Genomic DNA, 24,303 nt, shown 5'->3' with positions numbered 1-24,303 from the left:
ACTACCCCTTGTTTGGTGCTATGGCAAAAGGCAGTCTAGTTCATAATGAAAACTTTTTAAAATAATCATCTTCGGTAATTCCCTCTGCAAAGTAAATCCGTGAATTTTAGTTTAAGGCTGCCTAGTTTAAGGCTGCCTAGTTATACATTTACCCAATAGGTCAGAATATTTTGCTTAATTTTCAGAGTTTTTAATTTCCTTTTTTTAGATTGAAATAAAAAAGATTCATGTTAAATTTGAGAAGCAAACTGAAAAGTCAAGGTAGGCGAAGGTATGCACTATTCCAAGTTTGTTGGAAAAGACCAATAGATATTTTTAGGCAGTCTGAAAATAAGTTTGTTTACATGGAACAAAACAAAAACAAAAAAAGGGAGGGAGGGGGAGAGAATATGACACCACAGTCTAGGAATATGGTCTGAATTAACAAATGTAAGAAATGTCTGAAAGTGTTCTAATACCTAACTGCAGGAATTAGTTGAAGTTCTTAGCTGGCTAATTCCTTACCACATGTTCAGCTGATGTCGGTTGGATATATTGCTGAGGTATACATTTTTCAAAATTTTAATTCATTTGGCTAAATATCTAGCTGTTTGTTTCTTGTTATATTTACAATATGCTGACACTTAAAAAAATGTTTCTTATATATTCAAGTACATATGTTGAATTGTTTTCTGGGCTGTGCTTTCTGTGCATTAGTATTATATTTTCATGTTAATATTTTGACAGTTAAATTTAAAATAGAAATTTTCACGTTTCAAGGAATGTGAAATTAGATTAATAATGTGTCTCAGAGAATCACTGCAGGACTATTTCTCTAACAAAAATACTTATTGTAGAAAAGCAGTGAAATATTTGTTCAAGTATGTGTTAGTGTGGATCCCAGTGTAGATATACATGCACTTCATCTCACTCATACAAGCTCAGTCTTTTGGATAGCAGTATTCAGTAAGCCTATTCATGCACCCTCTGCTGCCTTCTGCTCCTGTCTGAGGGCATAAAGGGTAGTGTGGCCATGCCCCTCCCTCAGTTACCTCTTCTGACCCAGGGCAGTGAGACATAACGTGGACTGTGCCTTATTTGCTTATGATTTTCATAACTCTATTTATTCTTTGCTTCTTTTATTAGTCCCTTTGTTGTAGACTTTTTTGTTGAGCATTTCACCTGTGCTCCTGAGCATGCACATAAGAAATAGAAAGCAGTTAGGAGAGTGGCGAGAGACCACCCTCCCAAATACAGCTGGGTGAGGCACTTCATGCCAGTTGTTAGCTGTGGTGTACTCAAAACCCACTGGGTTTAAACTCTGTCCTTCCTGCGACATCTTAATACTTGTTATAGATTCCTGTTTTGCCTTGGGGAGAGTCATGTCCTTGACATGTGTTCTATCTGCCATTCTTTTTATCCCACACCTGGAAATCACAAGACTCAAACTGCACCTCTTGGAGCAATCCAGGAAGATAGCTTTGGATCCAGGAGCGGAGATGTTCTCCCTACTAAAACCAAGGAAATTGTCTTTGGTGAGTTCCCCAGCTAGCAGGCACCACACCCTGGTTTCAGCTGGGAAAAGAAGGCAAAAAAAGCACCAAAACCCATCACTGCTGGTGCACACAGCCTCAACTCCAACTATGTCAACCTCAACACTAACTCCAGGACAGAGACCAGCTCTATCCTCCAAAACAGAAATATAGTCCTACACCAAGCACACACACAGCGTGGAGCAGTCAACTTGATCATCCTGCAAAGAGGATTCAAGACATAAAGAATCCCCTCAAAATCCTCAGTATTAATGAGGGATAGCACCAAGACATCAGTGACTAGATCAGACAAGGAGACAAGTTCATCAGAACCAACATCAACCCCAGCATCCACTCTGGTACTGAGATATGCCTTTGAACCTCCTTACAGCTCCTGCCAGCATGAGACCTGGCATCAACATAGATACTGGGACTGACTCCATTAACATTAGTGCTGAACTCATACCCATCAACAGCGCCATTTCCAGAGAAATACTTCTCCCTGTCACCGGGCCACTCCTCCCTTGCGTCGAGCAGGAAACCATTGCCTAAGAGGAAAGAATGATACCCAAAATACCTTGAAGGCATGTGGTATCAAGTCCCAGTGAAGGACTTGCAGTGAATGGGCCACCCAGTCTGGTTAGTTCCAGTACAGTCAGGTGCCTGATAATCACAGATGTCATTGACCTTGGAGGCAGATATTAAGGCTGTACTGCTGAAGATGGCATCTGGAAGAGTAGCAGGTTTGGGTAAAGTCACAGTGGAAATTATCAGAATCTTGAGAGAGCTTGGTTTATGTTGGCTTGTGCATTCTGCATGCAGTTTGGAAAGAGAAGAAAATTCCAAAAGAATGGAGAAGGTCCATACTGGTACCAGCGTATAAAGGTTACATACAAGACTGCTCTAAATATCATGGAATTAAGTTGCTGTTCTACAGCAAGAAACTGTTAGAGAGAATCATAGATAGTCACATTTGTCGAATATTGGAGCCCGTTTTAGGAAAGAAGCAGTTTAGTCTTGGAAAAGGAAATGAGATGATAGATGGTACATTTACCATTAGATGGTTATTGGAAAAGAAGCTGGAAGGAAACATCAAGCATGGATGGGCTTTCCTCAGTTTGGAGAAGGCATTTGAGACAGTACTTAGGCTGGTGCCTGTGGGGTACAGGAGGACCTTGTCCAGGTAGTGATGGGTTTGTATGACAAAGATGTGGATGGTTTTTGATTGTAATGGAGGGGTTTGAAAGGAAGATTGGGCACCGCTAGGAATCAGCACATAGCCCATTACTGTTCATAATTGTGATGGACTTCATAAGTAAGCAAATCCAAATGGTTTGAAGTTTGATCTATGCAGACAATACTGTGTTAATGGCCAGTAGTGAATACTATTTGGTCCCGACAGTTGATTCTTGAACAGGATATTAACAAGCGGTGGCCTCAAAATCAGTAAAGAGAAGACTGAAGTCGTATGGGTGACTCATGTGGACCCAAGACAAATGATCAACATTGAGAGCCAGCACCTAAATCATCTTTCTGCATTTAAATGCCTTGGAGCTGGTTAGTGGCCAGTGGAGAAACCAACAGAGAATTGTAAGAAAAGCTGCTGAGCACATGGGACATCTGATGCAAGACAGTGGAGTGACTTATGATAAACTGATGCCCAGACTACTTAAGGGACAACTGTATCAAACTGTGATAGACCAGCTGTTCTGTACAGACCAGAGACCTGGGCAACCAAAGAGAGGCACTTGAGAAGACTTGAAGCTATTGTAATTAGTTGTTTGAGGGCAGCAAGAGCAGTGACATTGTTGGATCACATGCAGAATTATATAACCAAGAGGGAGACCAACATCGGTGGTATCAAAGAGAAGCTGCAAGAGAGGAGGTTGTGATGGTATGTGCATGTGTGAAGGATGGATGAAGGAAATCCTGTTAGGGAGGCATTTGAGATTAGATGTCTTGGGCAGAGAACAAGAAAACAGACAAGAAAACAGAGGATAGCTTCTATGTGGGAGGACAGAGAGGATGTGGAGTGACATTGGCCCAGGAAGCCTGGAAAAGACTGAGCCAGTGACCCAGACCCAGTTAGCTGGGAAACGGGAAGGAGAAGAGTGTACTGCAAGCCTGTCCAGTACCAGCCACCTCAGAGACTGAGAAACACTATCTTTTTCTGTCTCCATTCTGAGTATCCACTCAGTAAGTGACTCCATATATGTGGAGGTGCCCATTATCTTCCTCCTCCATCTCACACCAACCTTCCTCCCAAAGGCAGCAGATTTGATGAGACAGTTTAGAGCCACGCCAAGACCACCCTAGAACTGACCTCTGGAAACTACCTTGTCCCTTTCAACCTGACGTGGATGGACGTTACAGCCAACAAATGGGTACTGAACGTTGTTGCCTATGGCAATTCACTTCCCTATCCCCTACCCTCTCCACTTCTCTGTCCCTCTTCAACGATCCTTCTGATGAGAACATTTTCAAACAAAAGTGGTCTTGTTACTTTGTGTAGGAGCTATAGAAGAAGATCCATAGGATTACAGGGGAAGATGTTTCTACTTCCGATACTTGCAATCTGAAAAAGAAAGTGAGTCTTCATCCTATCCTAGGAGGAGACTGAGTAAACTAAAAAAATACATCTGCCTCAGATTCGAGATGGTAATATTTGCCTCCATTGTTCCATCCCTACATGTTCACAGCTAATTTGTGGACTCGACTAACAGGACATCACCATCCATTCAACTCTCAGAAAGTACCTGAAGGTGCTGCCATTCAGACTCTCTGTGACACTGATAGTCTTTATAAAATGCATAGCCATAATGGCAGAGTATTCTAAGAATAAGGGCAGTGGTGTCTATCTGGTTGATCAGAGGCAGGTCACATCCGAAGCTCTGAAAGGTGTAATCCAGTGGTCCCCAATGCAGTGCCTGTGGGCGCCATGGCACTTGCTGGGGCATCTATGTGCACCCGCGTACTGGCCAGCAGACAAGCATCAACCGAATGCTGCTGAGAAGCGGTGTCATCGAGAGGTGTCGCCGCTGAGCCGCCGCTGATATTCGGCGGCATTTTGGCAGTGACACGACTTGATGTTGCTGCTTCTTAGTGGCATTTTGGCGGATGCTTGTTCGCCGGCCACGGTCCTCGGTGGCTCGTTGTCTGGCGCCCCTCACCCAGAAAAGGTTGGGGACCACTGGTGTAATAGTGCTTTCTCCCTCTGCTTGCTAGGCTGGGCCTCCTGGTGAAATATGAGAGATTCTCTCTCATCCCATTGTAGAAATTGCCTTATCTCATGACAGAAGATAAAGTTCATAGGAGCCATGGTAGATTCTAACATGGCAAGGGCTCACTTACCTCAGGATGGATTCCTCACTCTGGACATTACGGAAAACTGATTTTAACATCCATCAACAGTAGTAGCCTTATGTTTGGCTTTTATCTTCATGTACATACATCAGACTTCTCCTGAGACCCTTACATCTCTGTCTCAGATCAGTCTATTTCCCTGCAAAGCATGAGATGAGTAAGTCAGTTATAGTTGCATCCCAAGTACAAGGGACTTGGGCCTTGGAAGAAATGAAACTACACAAACCTTTTAGAGCTCAGAGCCATCAGACAGGCATGCATGATATTCTTCCTGGTCCTATGACACTCAGGAATGCAGATAGTAAAAGATAATACATGTGCAATGTACTATATAAACAAGGGAGAGGGCATTCTCCATCCCTTCTCCTCCTCCCCTCAAGATCAGTGTGTTCCTTACATCCCAACAGCCCTGCACCTTCCAGATGTTGAAGTCAACTTGATGGACTTCCTAAGCAGGCAATCAATCACCAGCCATGAGTGGTGATTGTTGAAATCCACCACCAACTTGATATTCCACCAGTGTGGAAACTTAGTCATAGACTTGTTCATCACCCAGGACAGCACCAAGTGCCAAACTTCTGTGCCGGAGGAGGAGGCAGCATGAGTTCAGCGTCTTCACTGGACATCTTCCTTCTACAGTGCCTTCCTTCTTTATGCCTTTCTGTCGTTCCCACTAAATCCCAGACAATAGCTAAAGCCAGATGAGATCAGACGAGATTCATCTTCATAGCTCCCTGTTGGCCAAGGCAATTCTGTGTTCGGCTTGCTGTAGATGGCCATACAACCATGAATCAGGATTCCAGGCTTCCTGGACCTGGTGTCACAAGATCAGGGCTAAATATTGCATCCAGATCCAAAGTTACTGCAGCTTGACAGCATGGATATTGGCTGGCTGAACACCATGGAGATGCAAGAGGTAGATGGTGACTAAGAACATAAGAATGGCCCTACTGGGTCAGACCAAGGGTCCATCTAGCCCAGTATCCTATCTACCGAAAGTAGCCAATGCCACGTGCCCCAGATGGAGTGAACCTAACAGGTAATGATCAAGTGATCTCTCTCCTGCCATCCGTCTCCATCTTCTGACAAACAGAGTCTAGGGACATCATTCTTTAAGTCCATTAATGGCTATTAATGGACTTAACCTCCATGAATTTATCCAGTTCTCTTTTAAGCGCTGTTATAGTCCTAGCCTTCACAACCTCCTCAGGTAAGGAGTTCCACAAGTTGACTTTGTGCTATGTGAACAACTTCTTTCTTTTATTTGTTTTAAACCTGCTGCCTATTAATTTCATTTGGTGACCCCTAGTTCTTGTATTATGGGAATAAGTAAATAACTTTTCCTTATCCACTTTTTTCACATCACTCATGATTTTATATACCTCTATAGTATAAAGTTAGATGCCTGCAAGTAACCAGGGCCTGATGAAATGCATTCTAGAATACTCAAGGAGTTAATAGAGGAGGTATCTGAGCTTCTAGCTATTATCTTTGGGAAATCATGGGAGACGGGGGAGATTCCAGAAGACTGGAAGGGGGCAAATATAGTACCCATCTATAAAAAGGGAAATAAAAACAACCCAGGAAACTACAGACCAGTTAGTTTAACTTCTGTGCCAGGGAAGATAATGGAGCAGGTAATTAAAGAAATCATCTGCAAACACTTGGAAGGTGGTAAGGTGATAGGCAATAGCCAACATGGATTTGTAAAGAACAAATCATGTCAAACTAATCTGATAGCATTCTTTGATAGGATAACGAGCCTTGTGGATAAGGGAGAAGCGGTGGATATGATATACCTAGACTTTAGTAAGGCATTTGATACGGTCTCGCATGATATTCTTATAGACAAACTAGGAAAGTACAATTTAGATGGGGCTACTATAAGGTGGGTGCATAACTGGCTGGATAATCGTACTCAGAGAGTAGTTATTAATGGCTCCCAATCCTGCTGGAAAGGTATAACAAGTGGGGTTCTGCAGGGGTCTGTTTTGGGACTGGCTCTGTTCAATATCTTCATCAACGATTTAGATGTTGGCATAGAAAGTATGCTTATTAAGTTTGGGGACGATACCAAACTGGGAGGGATTGCAACTGCTTTGGAGGACAGGGTCAAAATTCAAAATGATCTGGACAAATTGGAGAAATGGTCTGAGGTAAACAGGATGAAGTTCAATAAAGATAAATGCAAAGTGCTCCACTTAGGAAGAAACAATCAGTTTCACACATACAGAATGGGAAGAGACTGTCTAGGAAGGAGTATGGCAGAAAGAGATCTAGGGGTCATAGTAGACCACAAGCTTAATATGAGTCAACAGTGTGATACTGTTGCAAAAAAAGCAAACGTGATTCTGGGATGCATTAACAAGTGTGTTGTAAACAAGACATGAGAAGTCATTCTTCCGCTTTACTCTGCGCTGGTTAGGCCTCAACTGGAGTATTGTGTCCAGTTCTGGGCACCACATTTCAAGAAAGATGTGGAAAAATTGGAGAGGGTCCAGAGAAGAGCAACAAGAATGATTAAAGGTCTTGAGAACATGACCTATGAAGGAAGGCTGAAGGAATTGGGTTTGTTTAGTTTGGAAAAGAGAAGACTGAGAGGGGACATGATAGCAGTTTTCAGGTATCTAAAAGGGTGTCATCAGGAGGAGGGAGAAAACTTGTTCACCTTAGCCTCCAATGATAGAACAAGAAGCAATGGACTTAAACTGCAGCAAAGGAGATTTAGGTTGGACATTAGGAAAAAGTTCCTAACTGTCAAGGTAGTTAAACACTGGAATAGATTGCCTAGGGAAGTTGTGGAATCTCCATCTCTGGAGATATTTAAGAGTAGGTTAGATAAATATCTATTAGGGATGGTCTAGACAGTATTTGGTCCTGCCATGAGGGCAGGGGACTGGACTCGATGACCTCTCGAGGTCCCTTCCAGTCCTAGAGTCTATGAGTCTATCATATCCCCCTGTAGTCTCCTCTTTTCCAAGCTGAAAAGTCCTCGCCTCTTTAATCTCTCCTCATATGGGACCCTCTCCAAACCCCTAATCTCAAATGCCCTTCTCTGAACCTTTTCTAGTGCCAATATATCTTTTTTGAGATGAAGCGACCTCATCTGTACGCAGTATTCAAGATGTGGGCGTACCATCAATTTATATAAGGGCAATAATATATTCTCCATCGTATTCTCTATCCCCTTTTTAATGATTCCTAACATCCTGTTTGCTTTTTTGGCCACCTCTGCACACTGCATGGACATCTTCAGAGAACTATCCACGATGACTCCAAGATCTTTTTCCTGATTTGTTGTAGCTAAATTAGCCCCCATCATATTGTATGTATAGTTGGGGTTATTTTTTCCAATGTGTATTACTTTACTTTTGTCCGCATTAAATTTCATTTGCCATTTTATTGCCCAATCACTTAGTTTTGTGAGAGCTTTTTGAAGTTCTTCACAGTCTGCTTTGGTCTTAACTATCTTGAGCAGTTTAGTATCACCTGCAAACTTTGCCACCTCACTTTTTACCCCTTTCTCCAGATCATTTATGAATAAGTTGAATACGATTGGTCCTAGGGCTGACCCTTGGGGAACGCCATTAGTTACCCTCGCCATTCTGAGAATTGACCATTAATTCCTACCCTTTGATCCCTGTCTTTTAACCAGTTCTCAATCCATGAAAGGAGCTTCCCTTTTATCCCATGTTGACTTAACTTACGTAAGAGCCTTTGATGAGGGACCTTGTCAAAGGCTTTCTGGAAATCTAAGTACACTGTGTCCACTGGATCTCCCTTGTCCACATGTTTGTGGACCCCTTCAGAAAACTCTAATAGATTAGTAAAACACAATTTCCCTTTAGAGAAACCATGTTGACTTTGAGAAAGTAACAGATTTTTTAGACAAAGGAAATGCAGTGGATCTAATTTACCTTGATTTCAGTAAGGCATTTGATATGGTTTGACATGGAAATTATTAGCTAAATTGGAAAAGATGGGGGTCAATATGAAAACTGAAAGGTGGATAAGGAATTGGTTAAAGGGGAGACTACAACGAATTGTACTGAAAGGTGAATTGTCAGGCCAGAGGGAGGTTACTAGTGGAGTTCCTCAGGGATCGGTTTTGGGACCAATCTTATTTAATCTTTTTATTACTGACCTTGGCACAAACAGTAGGAATGTGCTAATAAAGTTTTCAGATGAGACAAAGCTGGGAGGTATTGCCAAAACAAAGAAGGACCGGGATATCATACAGGAAGATCTAGATGACCTTGTAAACTGGAGAAATAGTAATAGGATGAAATTTAATAGTGAAAAGTGCAAGGTCATGCATTTAGGGATTAATACCAAGAACTATTGTTATAAGCTGGGGAGGCATCAGTTGGAAATAACAGAGGAGGAGAAGGACTTCGGAGTATTGGTTGGTCAAAGGATGACTATGTGATATGGCTGTGAAAAAAGCTAATGCAGTCCAGGGATGCATCAGGCGAGGTATTTCCAGTAGAGATAAGGAGGTGTTAGTACCATTATACAAAGCACTGGTGAGACCTCATCTGGAATACCGGTGTGCAGTTCTGGTCTCCCATGTGTAAGAAGGATGAATTCAAATTGGGCTACTAGGATGATCCGAGGAATGGACAACCTGTCATATGAAAGGAGACTCAAAGAGCTTGGCTTGTTTAGCCTAACCAAAAGAAGGCTGAGGGGAGATATGATTGCTCTCTATAAATATATCAGAGGAATAAATACCAGGAATGGAGAGAAATTATTTAAACTCAGTACCAATGTGGACACAAGAACAAATGGATATAAACTAGCCATCAGGAAGTTTAGACTTGAAATTAGATGAAGGTTTATAGCCATCAGAGGAGTGAAGTTCTGGAACAGCCTTCCAAGGGGTGTAGTGGGGACAAAAGACATATCTGGCTTCAGGACTAAGCTTGATAAATTTATGGAGGGGATGGTATAATGGGATAGCCTCATTTTGGCAGTTAATTTGTCTTTGACTACTAGCAGTAAATATGCCTAGTGGCTTGTGATAGGATGCTAAATGGGTTGGGATCTGAGTTACTACAGAGAATTCTTTCCTGGGTGTCTGGCTGGTGAGTCTTGCCCACATGCTCAGGTTTTAGCTGATCACCATATTTGGGGTCGGGAAGGAATTTTCTTCTAGGGCAGATTGGCAGAAGCCCTGGGGGGTTTTTGCCTTCTGCAGCATGGGACACAGGTCATTTGCTGGAAGATTCTCTGCACCTTGAAGTATTTAAACCATGATTTGAGGACTTCAGTGGCTCAGACACAGGTTTGGTACAGGAGTGGGTAGGTGAGATTCTGTGGCCTTCATTGTGTAGGAGGTCAGACTAGATGATCATAATGGTCCCTTCTGACCTTAAAGTCTATGATTCTATGATCTGTGTTTCCCAGAACATAAATATTTATTGAACACGTCTGCCTTCTTTGTATTGATAATTCTTGCATTTCCATCTGGTAATGGACCAGTACTGTTGTCCGGATTCCTTTTTGTTCCTAAAAAGCTTTAGAAATCCTCCCCCTTTCTTTTCTTTCCTTCCCCCTTCCCCCCCTCTCCACACCATTTAACTCTGCTGGCCATAGATTTCTCCTTGTGTCCATTTGCTTCCTTTATCAATTTTCTACAATTCCTAACATCTGATTAATATTCATTACTATCAACTCCCTCTTTCTTCCAGTTATGTTGTTTATTAGTTTCCTATAGCTTCCTTCACTTCCCTTCTAAACCAGGCCAGTTTTTTAACCAGCATGGCCTTCTTCCTCAGTTGTGGGATTGTGGCTTTTTGGGCATCTAGTAAGATATTCTTAAATTATTCCTGATTGTCATTCACATTTTTCTGATTAATTCATTCCTCCCAGCTGATTTGGCTTGTAATTGTTTTCAGCTTTGTGAAACTGGCCCTGTGTTAAAGCACTGTGTGTGTGTGTGTGTGTGTGTGTGTGTGTGTGTGTGTGTGTGTGTGTGTGTGTGTGTAAATTTAAAAAAACTAGTCTGGACTTCATTCTACTTGTTCACTATAAATGAGATCAAGTCTTGATCACTTGAGCCTATGCCACAATTAATGTTCAGTTCTGTAATTAGCTGCTTCTTCAACTATCCCTCGATGCAAGGATGTTGTCTGCCAAGGGGATTCATTGATGGGTTTTTAAGTGGCTGAGGAGCCCAATTCTTGCCCTGCAGATTTTCCCACAGAAGTGACAGATGTAATATTGGAGGAGACATAGTTGTGGCTGGACTGTTGTACTCTTTCTTTCCTCCTTTGTCGCTTCTCTGTCTCATGAGCACATCTGTTCTCCTCAAAGTGAGCTGTGGCTTGGTGTATGGGTGTGGCGCCACTGTGTTCTTTTCCACGCCAGGTCCTCCCAGTTTATTGGGTTGATGCCTCCCTTTTCAAATGTACTTTCATTATGTCTTTCAAACGCTTCTGCTGCCTCCGCGAGCCCTTCTTCCCTGTCTTAATTAATAGAAGAGTACTTGGTTCGAGTGTCAGGCATACGTACACAGTGGCCAGATCAGGGGAATGGGTATTTCATGACTTGTTCTTCTATACTGCTGATGTTGGCTGCAGAGAGAAGGCTGATGTTAGTGCATCAGTCTTCCCAGCTGATCCTGAGAATCCTCCTGAGGCAGCACTGCTGGAACCACTCCAGACACTTGTGCTGTCATCTATAGGTTACCCAGGTCTCACACCCGTAGAGAGGGGTGGGGATGACAACTGCCTTGTAAACCAAGATCTTGGTGCCTCTTTGTAGATCCCTATCATTGAACTCATTTGAGTAGTTATCTAAAATATGTGCTAGCACAGCGGATCCTGTATTCAATTTCTGTGTCAGTGCCGTCTGTGATTAGAAGCTCTTTATCTTTTAGGACTAGGTCTAATAATAAATAAAATCCCGTGTTGACTGTGACAGTTTTTGTTAGGAAATTGTCATCTATACATTTTAGAAACCCCGAGGATGTTTTAGTACTGGCAGCATGAGACCTCCACCATATGTCGCTCAAATGAAGTGCCCCAGGATCAGACAGGTTTTTTCCATGCACATTGTAGATAGGTGTATAAAAGGCACAGTCATCCTGTTTCCTAGTGTGATTTGGTGATCTGTAGCAGAACTAATACCCCATCTTATGCTTTATCTGTTAGCAGAAAGGGTGTTGAAGATCCTTTATAACCTTGCAATAAGACCTGGATGAATAACAGTAGGTCTGGGCCAGGGTAAAAAATATTCTCCACTGGACCAGATCCTCATGACTTGCCTTTTCACAGAGCAGGCACCATTTTTGGATAGGACTGAGATGCTATGTTGTATCTCAGAAAGGCACATGGAGACTGAGGACAGTAGACCAGAAGACAGTCTTGTGGTTGCTGGACATTTTGTCAGAATCTGGATGGATTCAGGATCTAGAGGACGATGGCTTAACTATGTTTGGTAGGAGGAGGACAAGGATATCACAATCAAATGTGTTTTGTGGTAACATCCACCAATGTACAATGATTTTGCAGGCTTGGGAACTAGGGGAAGAGTGTTGTTGGGAATCTTATGAACTTCATAAGTAGTGCTTGTAAACATGCAGATGAAGTGTCACTTAAGAGCAAAAGTGTTCACGTTTCCTCCTGCCTCGCCAGTCTTCGCTTCCCTCTCCACACTTCGCTGGCTGTTTTTGCCTATCTGCAGTCAGCTTTCAAGCTGTCTTGTTTAATGTATAATAAACAATTATTAGCATATTTTGCTGACAATATGTAAAATAAATGTACAAATAATGTAGGCTATGAGCATTAAGGAAATAATTACATTGCCTGTCCTTTACTGATATTAGATAGGAAATAAAGTTCTATTAATCTCATGAAGATACTCGTTAATCTTAGCACTTCTTATCTTAACCTGTGGGACCAAAGTAAATGAATAAAGCAAGACTTCCAGCTTTGCAATCACATTTTGGGGCAATGTATATTTGCCTATCATGACTTGAAACTCAGATCTTTGTTCTTCTTCCACTAAGCAGGAATTGTGCTACTGAAAACTTAACAGCCTTACCCATGTTCTCTCAAAATTTCCCCTTTTTTCCTTGGTGGGACCCTCTGCAAACAGATTTTTGATCATCCTGTTAATCTGTAATAAGTAACTTTTGTTAGTCCAGTTATATGACTACCACATATTTGCCTTCCCTTCATTCTATTATTGCACTGATCTGGCATTACTTTATTATGTCCTTTCCATCTTGAGTGCAAGGAGAAGTGCCTTTCCTGACCACTCTGTGTGACCTAAATTGCTATGATAATTCACTGAGGTTTGTATCACCATTGAATAATACAGTCTCTAGTATCAGGCTCTGTGGAGGCCCTCCTGACTGCTTTTCAAAAACTCCTTCTTGCGCAAGGAGTGAAGATTGAACATTCAGGCTGGCCTCCATTTGAAGAAAGATTTAGGAAATGACACTGGCACCGAGGGACTTATGGGAGTTAGACCTCTTCTTCCACAATTCATTTGGTTCTTGGAAATCTCCAAAGGCCTTCTTAACCCTTGCTTCAGAGAACTCTGCTGGGAACAGATACTCAGAGGGCAATAACTACAACTTTCTAGTAGAGCACCAATGTGGATGTTGGACAAAACAGCACTGGGTATTGTGGACATGCTGTGAAGTTGGTTCTTATATTGGTGGCTCACCTGTTCATTTACCAATAATTCAATAGTGTAAACAGCCAAAAAGAACTCCAAGATGGGACATGCTGGTGCAGTGAACAAAGTAAGAGAGTGAAATAGGGAGAGAGAGGTGAAGCTGAGTCCTCAAACTGAAGGTGAGGATGAGAAGCTTGACCTTTGAAACTTTGGACTATATTATCTTCTCAGTAAGAATGTACATAGCTCCTCTTGACATTGAAGGGTGTAGATGAAGGCTGTGGTCTAAAGTGTCTACGTTTTTTTTTCCCACCAAAGTGAGTTATGCGTTACCTTTCCTCTGCTAAAAATATAATGTAAGAATGCAGTATTGTAATACTTTTGGTCAGACACTATTGTTGGTTATAAGCTATATTCTATCACCTGTAACTTAAACACTTTTTCATTTTATTAGGATTTTTAAATTGAAAGCATTTATGCAAAGCCAAAGACATTTTTTAGGATAATTTCATGGAAAAATATACTTTTTACTGGTTAATAACATAAAATTTGGTACAGTTATGTAAAATAAGTATAATATATTTCATTTTTTGAAAGTAGTTAAATGTTCCTGTACTGTCCTATGTATGGGAAACTTAAATCATTATGTGAGCTCCAACTGCTCATTTTAAAGCTTTGTGGTTAAGTTTACACTTGTTTAAAAGTAATGATTAATTATTGCTCTATCAGAAACACTTTAATTGTTTTAAAGTACAATGATCGTTACAAAAGTTCTGCAGAATGTGATTTTTGGCATGTTGCTGAAAGTATAATGAAGTATGCAGGAAAGACTAAAGTTTGACATTTTCATGTTGCCAAACTGTTCACATATGGGAATTTTAAGGCTATTTCTAGTGTGGGTTCAGAATGTAAGGTAATTTGCAGTGGTTGAAGTACAATTAGGGTAACAGCAGAATATTTAGTTAGGAAACCCAAGACTTTAATTTAGGTGGAAAGTCTGGTTACTCTATGGTTTGAGATTAAAAACCAACAATTTTTGGGTTATGCTTTTTGATTTTAAGCTGCATCCTGAATAAAATGTCTGGCTAATCAAATTGTGGATTTTATGCAGTATTTGATGTGCTGCTGATTCCCAAAAAGAACGAGGGAAGCCGGAGTGACATTTTTAGATTATGATTGTGGTGCAAAACTAAATGAGCTTTTCATTGCTAACTTAATAGATAATTATGCAGTCCCCTCAATTTAGCTCCTTTCTTAGTCTGTTTTATGTATTATGACCTCCATTTCCATACCAAATATCTGAGCACCTGCCAATCTTTATTATCCCCATCTTACACATGGAGAACGGAAGGATTGAGAGACTAAATGACTTATACAAGGTCACAAGGAAGGCAGGGAATTAATGACACTAGCCTAGGAGATCTAGGTTCATCAGTGGACCATCTTTCTTCTCCAACCTATCAGTTCAAAATGCAGTTAATCTTCAGAGTTACTTATAAACTATACTCTAATAAAATGCATAGACAAAAATGCAATCACTAAGGGTATGTCTACCCTGCACACTTAGCCCAGGTTCGAGCCTAACCTTCTGCTTTCGTCTACACACAAATGAGTCCGACTTAGGTCAGCAAGCACTCAGGACCTAGCTCTAGGATCCTGCTTGGGGGTAGAGTCACAGCCTGAGTCCCACTGTGACTCTGATCCAAACCCTGTCATTTTGCAATGTGAATGCAACTCAGAAAGCATATGCTAGGCTCCCACATGACCATGTGGTCTTACTATCCATGGCTTCATCCTCCCCCTTCCCGATGCTGTCCCTACTTATCTCTTTACATTTTTTTAAATCATTACTCACATTGTAAGGGCTTCTTGAAATGGGGCTCAGTCTTCATTTATCCTCTGAAGTGCAGTGCGCATTTATGGTGCTATATAGATCTTATTTAATACTATTATATTTAATAGCAATAAATAATTTAAAATTCCTAGAAAAATATATTGACCAACAGTTGAATATTTGCTTTTGTAAAAGCAGAAGTTGAAAGTTATGTTATTGTCAATATCAGTGCAAAGTGCCTGCAAACCAATTTCTTTCCTCAGGAGCCATGCTCATGCCCTGAGGGTATTTTTGATTTTCTGTATAGGATTAACTTTGCCAGTTGCTGATGTACTGAACATGCTAAATATTTTGTGGATTAAGAAGGGAAAAATACTGTATCTAGTAGAAACTGTAGGAAGAATATGGTAAGCAGAAAGTAATGACCACAAGTGGAAGGATGTCCAGGAGCACAGGCACAATATTAATTTATGAAAAGAGAGGCCACTATTTTCTTCTGCATTTGGGCTCTAATAGGAGGTCTCTTCCATATGAATACTGACCAAGTCCAGATCTGCTTAGGTTGAGATTTATTTTTTTATTTAACATTTATTTGGTAATATTAAAAGCATCCAGGTTGGTCCTCATTGTGCTAAATACTGTACACACACAAATAAAATCCATAACAACAGCTAAAGTTAATGTGGTTAATTTCATACTCACATTGGTCAGGTGAAGTAACACTACGGTTATACTTAAATGTATTTCTTTATGTTGTATTAGTAACAATACCGCTTTGCATTTTATGATTAAGTAATGTAATGTTATAACCTATACAATATTAGTATTTTCTCATACTGGTAACTGGCTCATGCATATTGCAGTGCTTTCTTAAATAACATGTTAGAAAGTTGTCGACAAGCTAGATTTGTATTAGTCAGTTTTACAGTCTGAAAAACCTACGTATAAAATTTTCAAATATGTAAGATCCATTTCAAAATTAACTTAGATTCTAAGTGCCTAAAGCACTTCTGAAAATGGGGCTTAGGCTCTGAAGTGACTGAGACACTTCTGAAAAAGTATCCCATAACTTCCTTAAATATTATATTGGAGGATAGAATCTTTTTCATTCATTCATGTAGCACAGTCACATGGGGGGAAAATAGTGAACACATTGGGCAAATACTAGTAATCAATTTTAATTTTTACCGAATTATGTTAGTGTACTAAATTCTTTACATAATTAAGGAGCCCTTTATTTTTGTCACCCACTTTTTTAGAAATGATAGAACACAAGTGTTTTTGACTGCCATACCTAACATCTGACCATTATTAAGATATAAAGCTGATTTTTCAAACTTCATTTTGTGTCATTGTTTCATGACATTCCATTTCTTGTGAGAAGGTTCGTTGCGTGACATAATCCAGGGGTACAGTGGGGAGGAATCTTCAAAAGTTTATCCATGATCCATTCCCCTATGAAGGAAGACAAGTGTGTCAACATACATAAAACTGCTAAAAGCTGTGCCATACTAGGTTGTAGCACTCTGTGGGTCTGATGGAAAACAGAGGCAAAAATGTGTAAGGGGTTAAAATGCCAAACGTTAGCCCCGCTCCCCCCAAGTGGTTTGATTAATTCACTTTTTTTAGAGCTTAAATTATTGCAGTTTTACTAACTTTTTTGTATTTAAAACAGGTAACAACGGAACGACCTTTTATACAGAAGTTATTTCGTCCGGTTGCTACAAATGGGCAGCTAAATACACTCGGAGATCTCCTAAAAGAAGTTTATCCTGCTGCAATTACTCCTGAAGGTACTTTATAAACAGTTAGCATTATTTATGTACCTGAAGTGTAGTAGATGTATGAGCTATGATGCTGAAGGTTCAGGATTCGTACTTTCTGATGATATATTATGGCAGCAGAGATGTGAGGAGTTACTCCTGGGGGAATTCTGCACCAAAAAATTAAAAATTCTGCCACAATATTTTAAAATTCTGCAAAATTCTGCATGTTTATTTGTCAAAATAATGCAATATAATCATGCTGGCTTCAATTATTTAGGTAATTTATTTAAACTATAATACAATGGATGGAGAATGGAAGTGGGGAGCATTGAAAGAAATCCCCAAATCCCCATGCATAATAGTAATGTAGCTAGGTTTGATCCTTTATTTCTAGTTATTAGTCAACAAATATATGCAGCCATGCAGTGGTACCTCATCGGCCCCTGAAGAGCAAGTGAAAGCTGGGGAATCAAACTCATAATTTATGTTGGGTGCTGACAATCTCCAGAAAGGTCAGCAGCAAACAGTTTGTGGAGTACATTTTGATGGGTAATTTTTTCAGTACAAAAATTTACACCAGTTCTAATCACTGAAGCATCATAAGCATTTATAAGTCCTTTACACTACCCTGGCAATGTAAAGGAGCCTTAAAACTTTTATACCTGTTTTATACTCCTGAGGGAGTTCACAAAGACAATTGGAACAATTCACTAAGCAGACAGGCTGCTACATTCTGCTCTGCCTGAGAGGACAGAGCCTGCCAGTGGCCTGCCTCCTCAGAGACATCCCAAAGCCCTACCCCTTCACGCTGAGCATGCTGCAATAGCGAACAAGAGGGACAGAGTCGCTCGCTCGCTCTCACATGCATGACTGCCCAGCACCGCCTCCTGGTGTGTCGATTTATATCTCTACCAGCTGCTCTGGGCACCTGAACAGACCTGCCTATGCTGTTGGGGAGGGGCGTGTGGCAGCTCTTGTGGCTTCTCTTTGCTTCCCCATCAGAAGTCATTTTTCTGCAGGGAAGGAAAGAAATCTGCGATGGATATGCAGTCAGTGACACAGAATTCCCATAGGAGTAAGGAGTGTTTTTAAGGGCTAACATACATAATACAACATGTTTTGGACTCACATTTTTAGAAGTTCCCAAATGAATTAGGAGCTTAAGCCCCATTTTTGGAAGTGATTTAGGAGCCTGTCTTATTAGTTATTTGGGCACTTTCAAAAAGTTTACTTTTTACCATCTTCCTTAAAAAAAGAAAAATAATAATTTAAAATACTCTGTCAAAAGAATGCTATTCTCAGTGCAAAATCAAGCACTTGAGAGTTAGGAAATGCCAAATTTATAGTTGCATGTGCAACATTAATTCTGCTTTCTTGTGTGTTTAAGTAGGTGACAGCACAAGATCATGCAATTAAAAACACTTTTTCTACAGGGCCATGGCCTCATTCAGTGTCCAAGGATGGACACTCAAGACAGAATTAAGTTTGCATGCGCATCCTAAATCTGGTATTTCATAGCTTTTGAGTGCTTGACCTTGCAGTCTAAATTTAGTTTTAACTGTTTTTTGTATATAATGGTATGTATATTACAATGAAAACTTTTTCCTAAATTTGATTTAATCCGTGAGTATCCTTTCACTAATGTTAAAAGGAGGATTAAGGAAAGAATCTTAGTTTTCAGGTTTTTTGGGTAATCAAGTGCCTGCCACATCTTTCTTTGGTATTTATTATTCAGAAAACCAGTATTCATTCTTCCACAATGAACATTGTCCTTTACTAATTTACCTTGGTAGATTTTTGCTTTCTGTAGTTTTACTTTATACCAATCAAAAGAAGAGTTCTCTTAATTTGGATATCTTGGAATTAGTTAATCTGTAACTTTATATTACCTAAACTTTATCTTATATTTCAAACTTCTGTAAGGCTTGAAGTTGAAGCTTCTTTCAGAAACATTGATTTTCTTACAGAACTTGTGGTGGCCCAGACTACATGCAAGGGTGAAATTAATGAATTTTAAAAATACACATACTTGAAAGAAAAGATGTGCTGTTCTTGTAATTCTACTAGATAAGATTCAGATAGGAGTCAACCTATAATCACTGTCTAGTTATTTAAAATTATCTAACAGATTCCATGTAGTTTCTAACAGCACACGTGTATGACAGAGTAAATCCATTGGTGTAGTATCCTGTTATTTCACAAATTGCATTGTATTGGTAAGTAGCTACATAGGCAGCTACAATTCTCTGGTTTTGAACTTAATCTAGGAAAGATTACAGTTTATTGAAACGGTTATTGGATGTACAGATTAAGTGGGATGAACATAAAGATTTTTTTTTTGGCAAACTGCAGCCTTGGCTTTTTCTACTGTATTTCATTTTTCTCTTATATTTGCCACCATCTTACTAGTATCTTTAAACAGCTAACCACTCCTTAAGTAACAATGATATTTTGAGAAGTATATTTTTGCTATTACAGAGAATGGCTTGCAAAGGATTTACCAGAGGAGAGTGCAATCTTTTGACCGAAAGCTAACTGACAGTAGCGAACACTTTTCTTGTTCCTTTTCACAATGTAATCACTTCCTTTCCTCTCTTTCGTTATCCCCAGTTGTGACTCATTCCTCATCTCTTCTAGAAAAACATGAGGGGTAGTTTGTGGGTGTCCGTGTGTGCGCGCACACATTAATATATCAGAGGGGTAGCCATGTTAGTCTGGATCTGTAAAAGCAGCAAAGAGTCCTGTGGCACCTTATAGACTAACAGACGTTTTGGAGCATGAGCCATCCGACTAAGTGGGTATTCACCCACGAAAGCTCATGCTCCAAAAACATCTGTTAGTCTATAAGATGCCACAGGACTCTTTGCTGCTTTTACACATTAATATAAATACTTTTATCAGATCATGCTAGTTAGTTAACATAAAAAGTAAGACTGTCAATTAATCTCAGTTAACTCAAATGATTAACTCAAAACAGATTAACTCAGAAAAAATTAATTGCAGTTTTATTTTCACTGTTAAACAATAATAGAATACCAATTCAAATTTATTATAAATATTTTTGGATATTTGTCTACATTTTCAAATATATTGATTTCAGTTACAACACAGAATACAAAGTGTACTGTGTTCACTTTATATAATTATTTTTATTGCAAATATTTGCACTGTAAAAAAAATAAAAGCAATAGTATTTTTCAGTTCACCTCATACAAGTACGGTGGTGTAATCTCTTTATCATGAAAGTGAAATGTATATATGTAGATTTTTTTTTGTTACATAACTGCACTCAAAACCAAAACAATGTAAAACTTTAGAGCCTACAAGTCCACTCAATCTACTTCTTGTTCAGCCAATCGCTAAGACAAACAAGTTTGTTTACATTTGTGGGAGATAATGCTACCTGCTTCTTATTTACAATGTCACCTGAAAGCGAGAACAGGCATTCACATAACACTTTTGTAGCCAGCATTGCAAGGTATTTACATGCCATATATGCTAAACATTCGTATGTGCCTTCATGCTTCAACCACCATTTCAGAGGACATGCTTCCATGCTGATGACGCTTGTTAAAAAAAAAATGCGTTAATTAAATTTGTGACTACACTCCTTGGGGGAAAATTGTATGTCTTTTGCTCCATAGTTTTACCCACATTCTGCCATATACTTTGTGGTATGACAATCTCTGATGATGACCCAGCATATGTTGTCTGATTTAAGAACACTTTCATTGCAGATTTGGCAATTAAAGCCAAAACAGTGCAGCCATTTTCGATAACAAGCTAGGGAAGAATACATTGTTTTGCCCATGTTAAAAAATTCTAATTGCCTTTTCTTTGAAATGAGCTAACATCTCCATGCTTTGAACTTGAAATTTGGCAAAGAGGTCGTTTTTGTGTCCCCACGAAAATCTGCCCAAATTTGGTCAAGTTATAAAACGTTTAAAAATAAGTCTACACATGCAGTTTACACAACTAGTGACTCTTTAGATTTTAGTATCTGAAGTCCCCAGTGCTGCACTGGGCACATGTACTCCAGCCTGGGGCTGAGCAGGATTTTTCCTGAAATTGCAAATTTGGATTGCTGCAGTCTGTCCCAGGTCCAGCCCACTGAACTAAAAGGCTGGGGGTGATTGCCTGTGTTCTCAGTGAGCCTCCTGCTGGACTCTGGCAGGTGTAAGAGGAAGCTGCTTGATCTGAATGCAGATGAGACAAGAGCTGGACCTATGGGAGATTGGTGAAATTAACTGGTACAAGTAGCCTGGGGGGAGAGTGGGACTGGCTGGGCAGGGAGACTGTTACTGGGAGTAGCTGGGAGCCAGTAGGTATGGGTGAGACTAAAATCAGATGCAAGAGCTCTGGGAGACTAGGACTGGCTGCGCAAGGAGACTTGGATTGAGGACCAATGAGAAATGCAGAGAGCTAGATCTGATGTAATGCGGGGGGGGGGGGCTGGGACAGTCTGGGCAAAGGGACTGGAACAGGGAGCCTGGGTGGGAAGAAGAAGGGAGGAAGACTGGTACTGAGAGTTAATGGGGCTGAGGTGTGGCAGCTGGAGGCTAGAGTGAGGGAGAGAGAAAGATTAGATGAGGAGCCGGGAGGGGGCAAAATTAGGACTTACTGGGCAAGGAGACTAGGATAAGAAACCTAAAGAGTAGAGGCTGAGACTGGCTAGGTGAGAAGAATGGGACTGGGATGAGAAGCCAAAGTAGTGCAGAGATAGGACTAGAACAAAGATATGTTGGAAGGGATTTGGCAAGAACAGGTCACACTTGAGGAAGAATGGGCAGAAGTCTGTGCCCACTAGGGAATATTCCTCTCCAGAGCTTGGAATGGAACCCTAGATTCCTGAGTGTCTCCATTCCTCTGCTGTCTGCAAATATTTGTGGAACCCACTGGCAAAGTGTCCCATCCCTATTTAATGCTAGTCAGTACATATATGTACAACATGCTCTTGCTTTAACTGCAGTAAGGAGCATCCAAGCAGACACATCAATGTATTCAATAGTACATTTTGATGGAGGTAGAAGGAGGTTAAAATGAAGTAAAATACAGAATTTTATCTTTTAAGGAAAAACTCACTCTCTTTGGAGTGTCTTGAGATTTATTTTTCCCACTTAAAAAAACTGAATATCATGTAGAAAGAGACTTTTCCTCCACAGCTACCATAACTAAATAATTCTACATGCATTTTTAATTTACTAGTATTGTTGAAGTCTTTGTAAAACTTGTTTTCATTTTTGTCTCGTACTGTTTTGAGGACTCAAATGGTAAACATTTGGGTGTGATGAAGCAAACATTAGGCTATCCAGCAATTCCAATTTTCACAGGATTGTTGTTCATTCAGAAAATCTGTGAATTGACCTCATTCTGCAGAAATGTCATTAGTGCTTTTAAAAATTAAAACAAGATCAAAAAAGACTTTTAGAATTTTTCTTTTAGGTAGGTTTTTGATATGCTGTACTGAGTAATGTCATACAATTAGTGTTCCTTAGAGTTCAACTGTTTTAAATTAACCTTCAGCTTTTATCAATAAGTTCTATTTAAGACTACATGTTAATTGTTTTGTTGTTCTCCCTCAGTTTTCTAAGCACTCATTTACAGTAAATTATTCAGGTAGAAAATTGTATTTTAATGATATTTGCCTCCTAGTCTCTCTTGTCACAAGTGATAAGTGCTGTATTGCGTTGTTGAACAATTCTAGATGGGAAGTGAATGTAGCTGTTCACCTCCTCATCCCCACTTGTCCAGGGCAGGGTTAACTGGATCAGTGGAAGAAGGGCACATCCATTGGGTCCTAGCTAGTCTGAGAGAGAGCAGCACTGCCCCTCAATAGCTTTGTAAATGAATAGAACTTAGGCAAAGTTTGGAGGCCCCAAGTCCCACTGTCCAATTGGCTTATTCATGCCCTGCATGCACACCTCATTGGCTTGATGGCGCCCTTAGTGTGGAAGGAGAGGCAATTTACATTGCTCTTCTCCAGCATTGATGCCATTTGTGTCTGTTTTCTTTGTCCCACTCGGCCTGTCTCTTGGACTTCCTTTCACTGAGTGCCTCCCCTCCCCTCCATACACAGCCTCTGCCTCCATTTCTCCCTGCTAGATTTCCCACTTGGCACTAGCCAAAACCCAGAGCACTTTAAAGGGCCTTCAACTGGCAGCTAAAGGTGTGGAGGTTTGCCTTCTTCTGAGCACATGAGGTGCTAGTGTAATATTGATAGTCACTTGTCATAACTGTGTAGTCTGCGTCTAGTGCAGGTTAACTGAGGTAGCAAGGAGCCAGAGTTGCTGCAGCAGATCCAGTCTTTGGCTGGATAGTATTTGATTAACCCTTTACTGCACATTTCACGGTGAAGGGAGAGCCTCTTTATCTGTTGCAGAAAGTCATTCCTTGGTTAAACTCGCATTCCTCCCTCTTCCCCCCTCCCAAAAACAAACAAACAAAAAAAACCCCTAAAACTGTAAGGGAGGATCTGGAGTCCTTGGTTTGAATCCCAGGTAAATTTCACAGAAGGGGGCTTAGTAGCTGCCTCTTAAGGATTGCTGTCCCTGTGGAGATGTTTAGGAACTGCACTACACTTACCTATCCAGATAGTTTGTGTGGGGAGGAGCCACCTGTCTGTTCCTCCCCTGTTTTTACCGAATAAAAGTTGCAGTTCATACTTTAATCAAATCTCTGTGTATGGTCTCTTTATATGTTGTGCTGTCTGGCCGAAACCAACGTTATGCTCTCTGTAAGCATCTGTGTTATTCCCTTCCTGATTCTCCAAAATTACATTACACCAGCAACAGTAAGAGAATTAGAATAGTAACTATTTTATAAGACACAAATGATTGGGTTAAAAATGGGATGAGAGGTAGAGGAGACGAAGTTTATTGCACCCTTCCTTGTACGATAGTTGAGTTCCACCTGGTGACAAATAATATTCAGTTTCCCCATTTTCTAACAATCTATAAATGGTTTAGCCTTTGGCAAAGGGGTATAGCAGTACATAAAAACATAAGAATGGTCCTACTGGGTCAGATCAAAGGTCTATCTAGCCCAGTATCCTGTCTTCCGACAGTGGCCAGTGCCAGGTGTCCCAGAGGGAATGAACAGAACAGGTAATCATCAAATGATCCATCCCCTGTCGCTCATTCTCAGCTTCTGGCAAACAGAGGCTAGGGACACCATTCCTGCCCATCTTGGCTAATAGCTA

At 40.4% G+C, this 24,303-nt stretch overlaps 1 protein-coding gene across 10 annotated transcripts in view; it reads left to right on the top strand.

Moving 5' to 3' along the window:
• Positions 1 to 24,303, top strand: part of ATG5 (autophagy related 5) — a 137,488-nt gene that overhangs the window by 91,463 nt on the left and 21,722 nt on the right. For all 10 annotated transcript variants that reach the window (XM_030556034.1, XM_030556033.1, XM_030556025.1 and 7 more), the window contains one exon: positions 17,015 to 17,132. In XM_030556034.1, coding sequence (XP_030411894.1) covers positions 17,015 to 17,132 — 118 coding nt within the window. The remainder of the gene's footprint in view (positions 1 to 17,014; positions 17,133 to 24,303) is intronic.

This window comes from Gopherus evgoodei, chromosome 3 (genome assembly GCF_007399415.2).
Source record: "Gopherus evgoodei ecotype Sinaloan lineage chromosome 3, rGopEvg1_v1.p, whole genome shotgun sequence".
In the NCBI taxonomy this organism is placed as follows: domain Eukaryota; kingdom Metazoa; phylum Chordata; order Testudines; family Testudinidae; genus Gopherus; species Gopherus evgoodei.
Note: the sequence above shows the minus strand (reverse complement) of the source record. Positions and strands in the feature narration are given on the sequence as shown.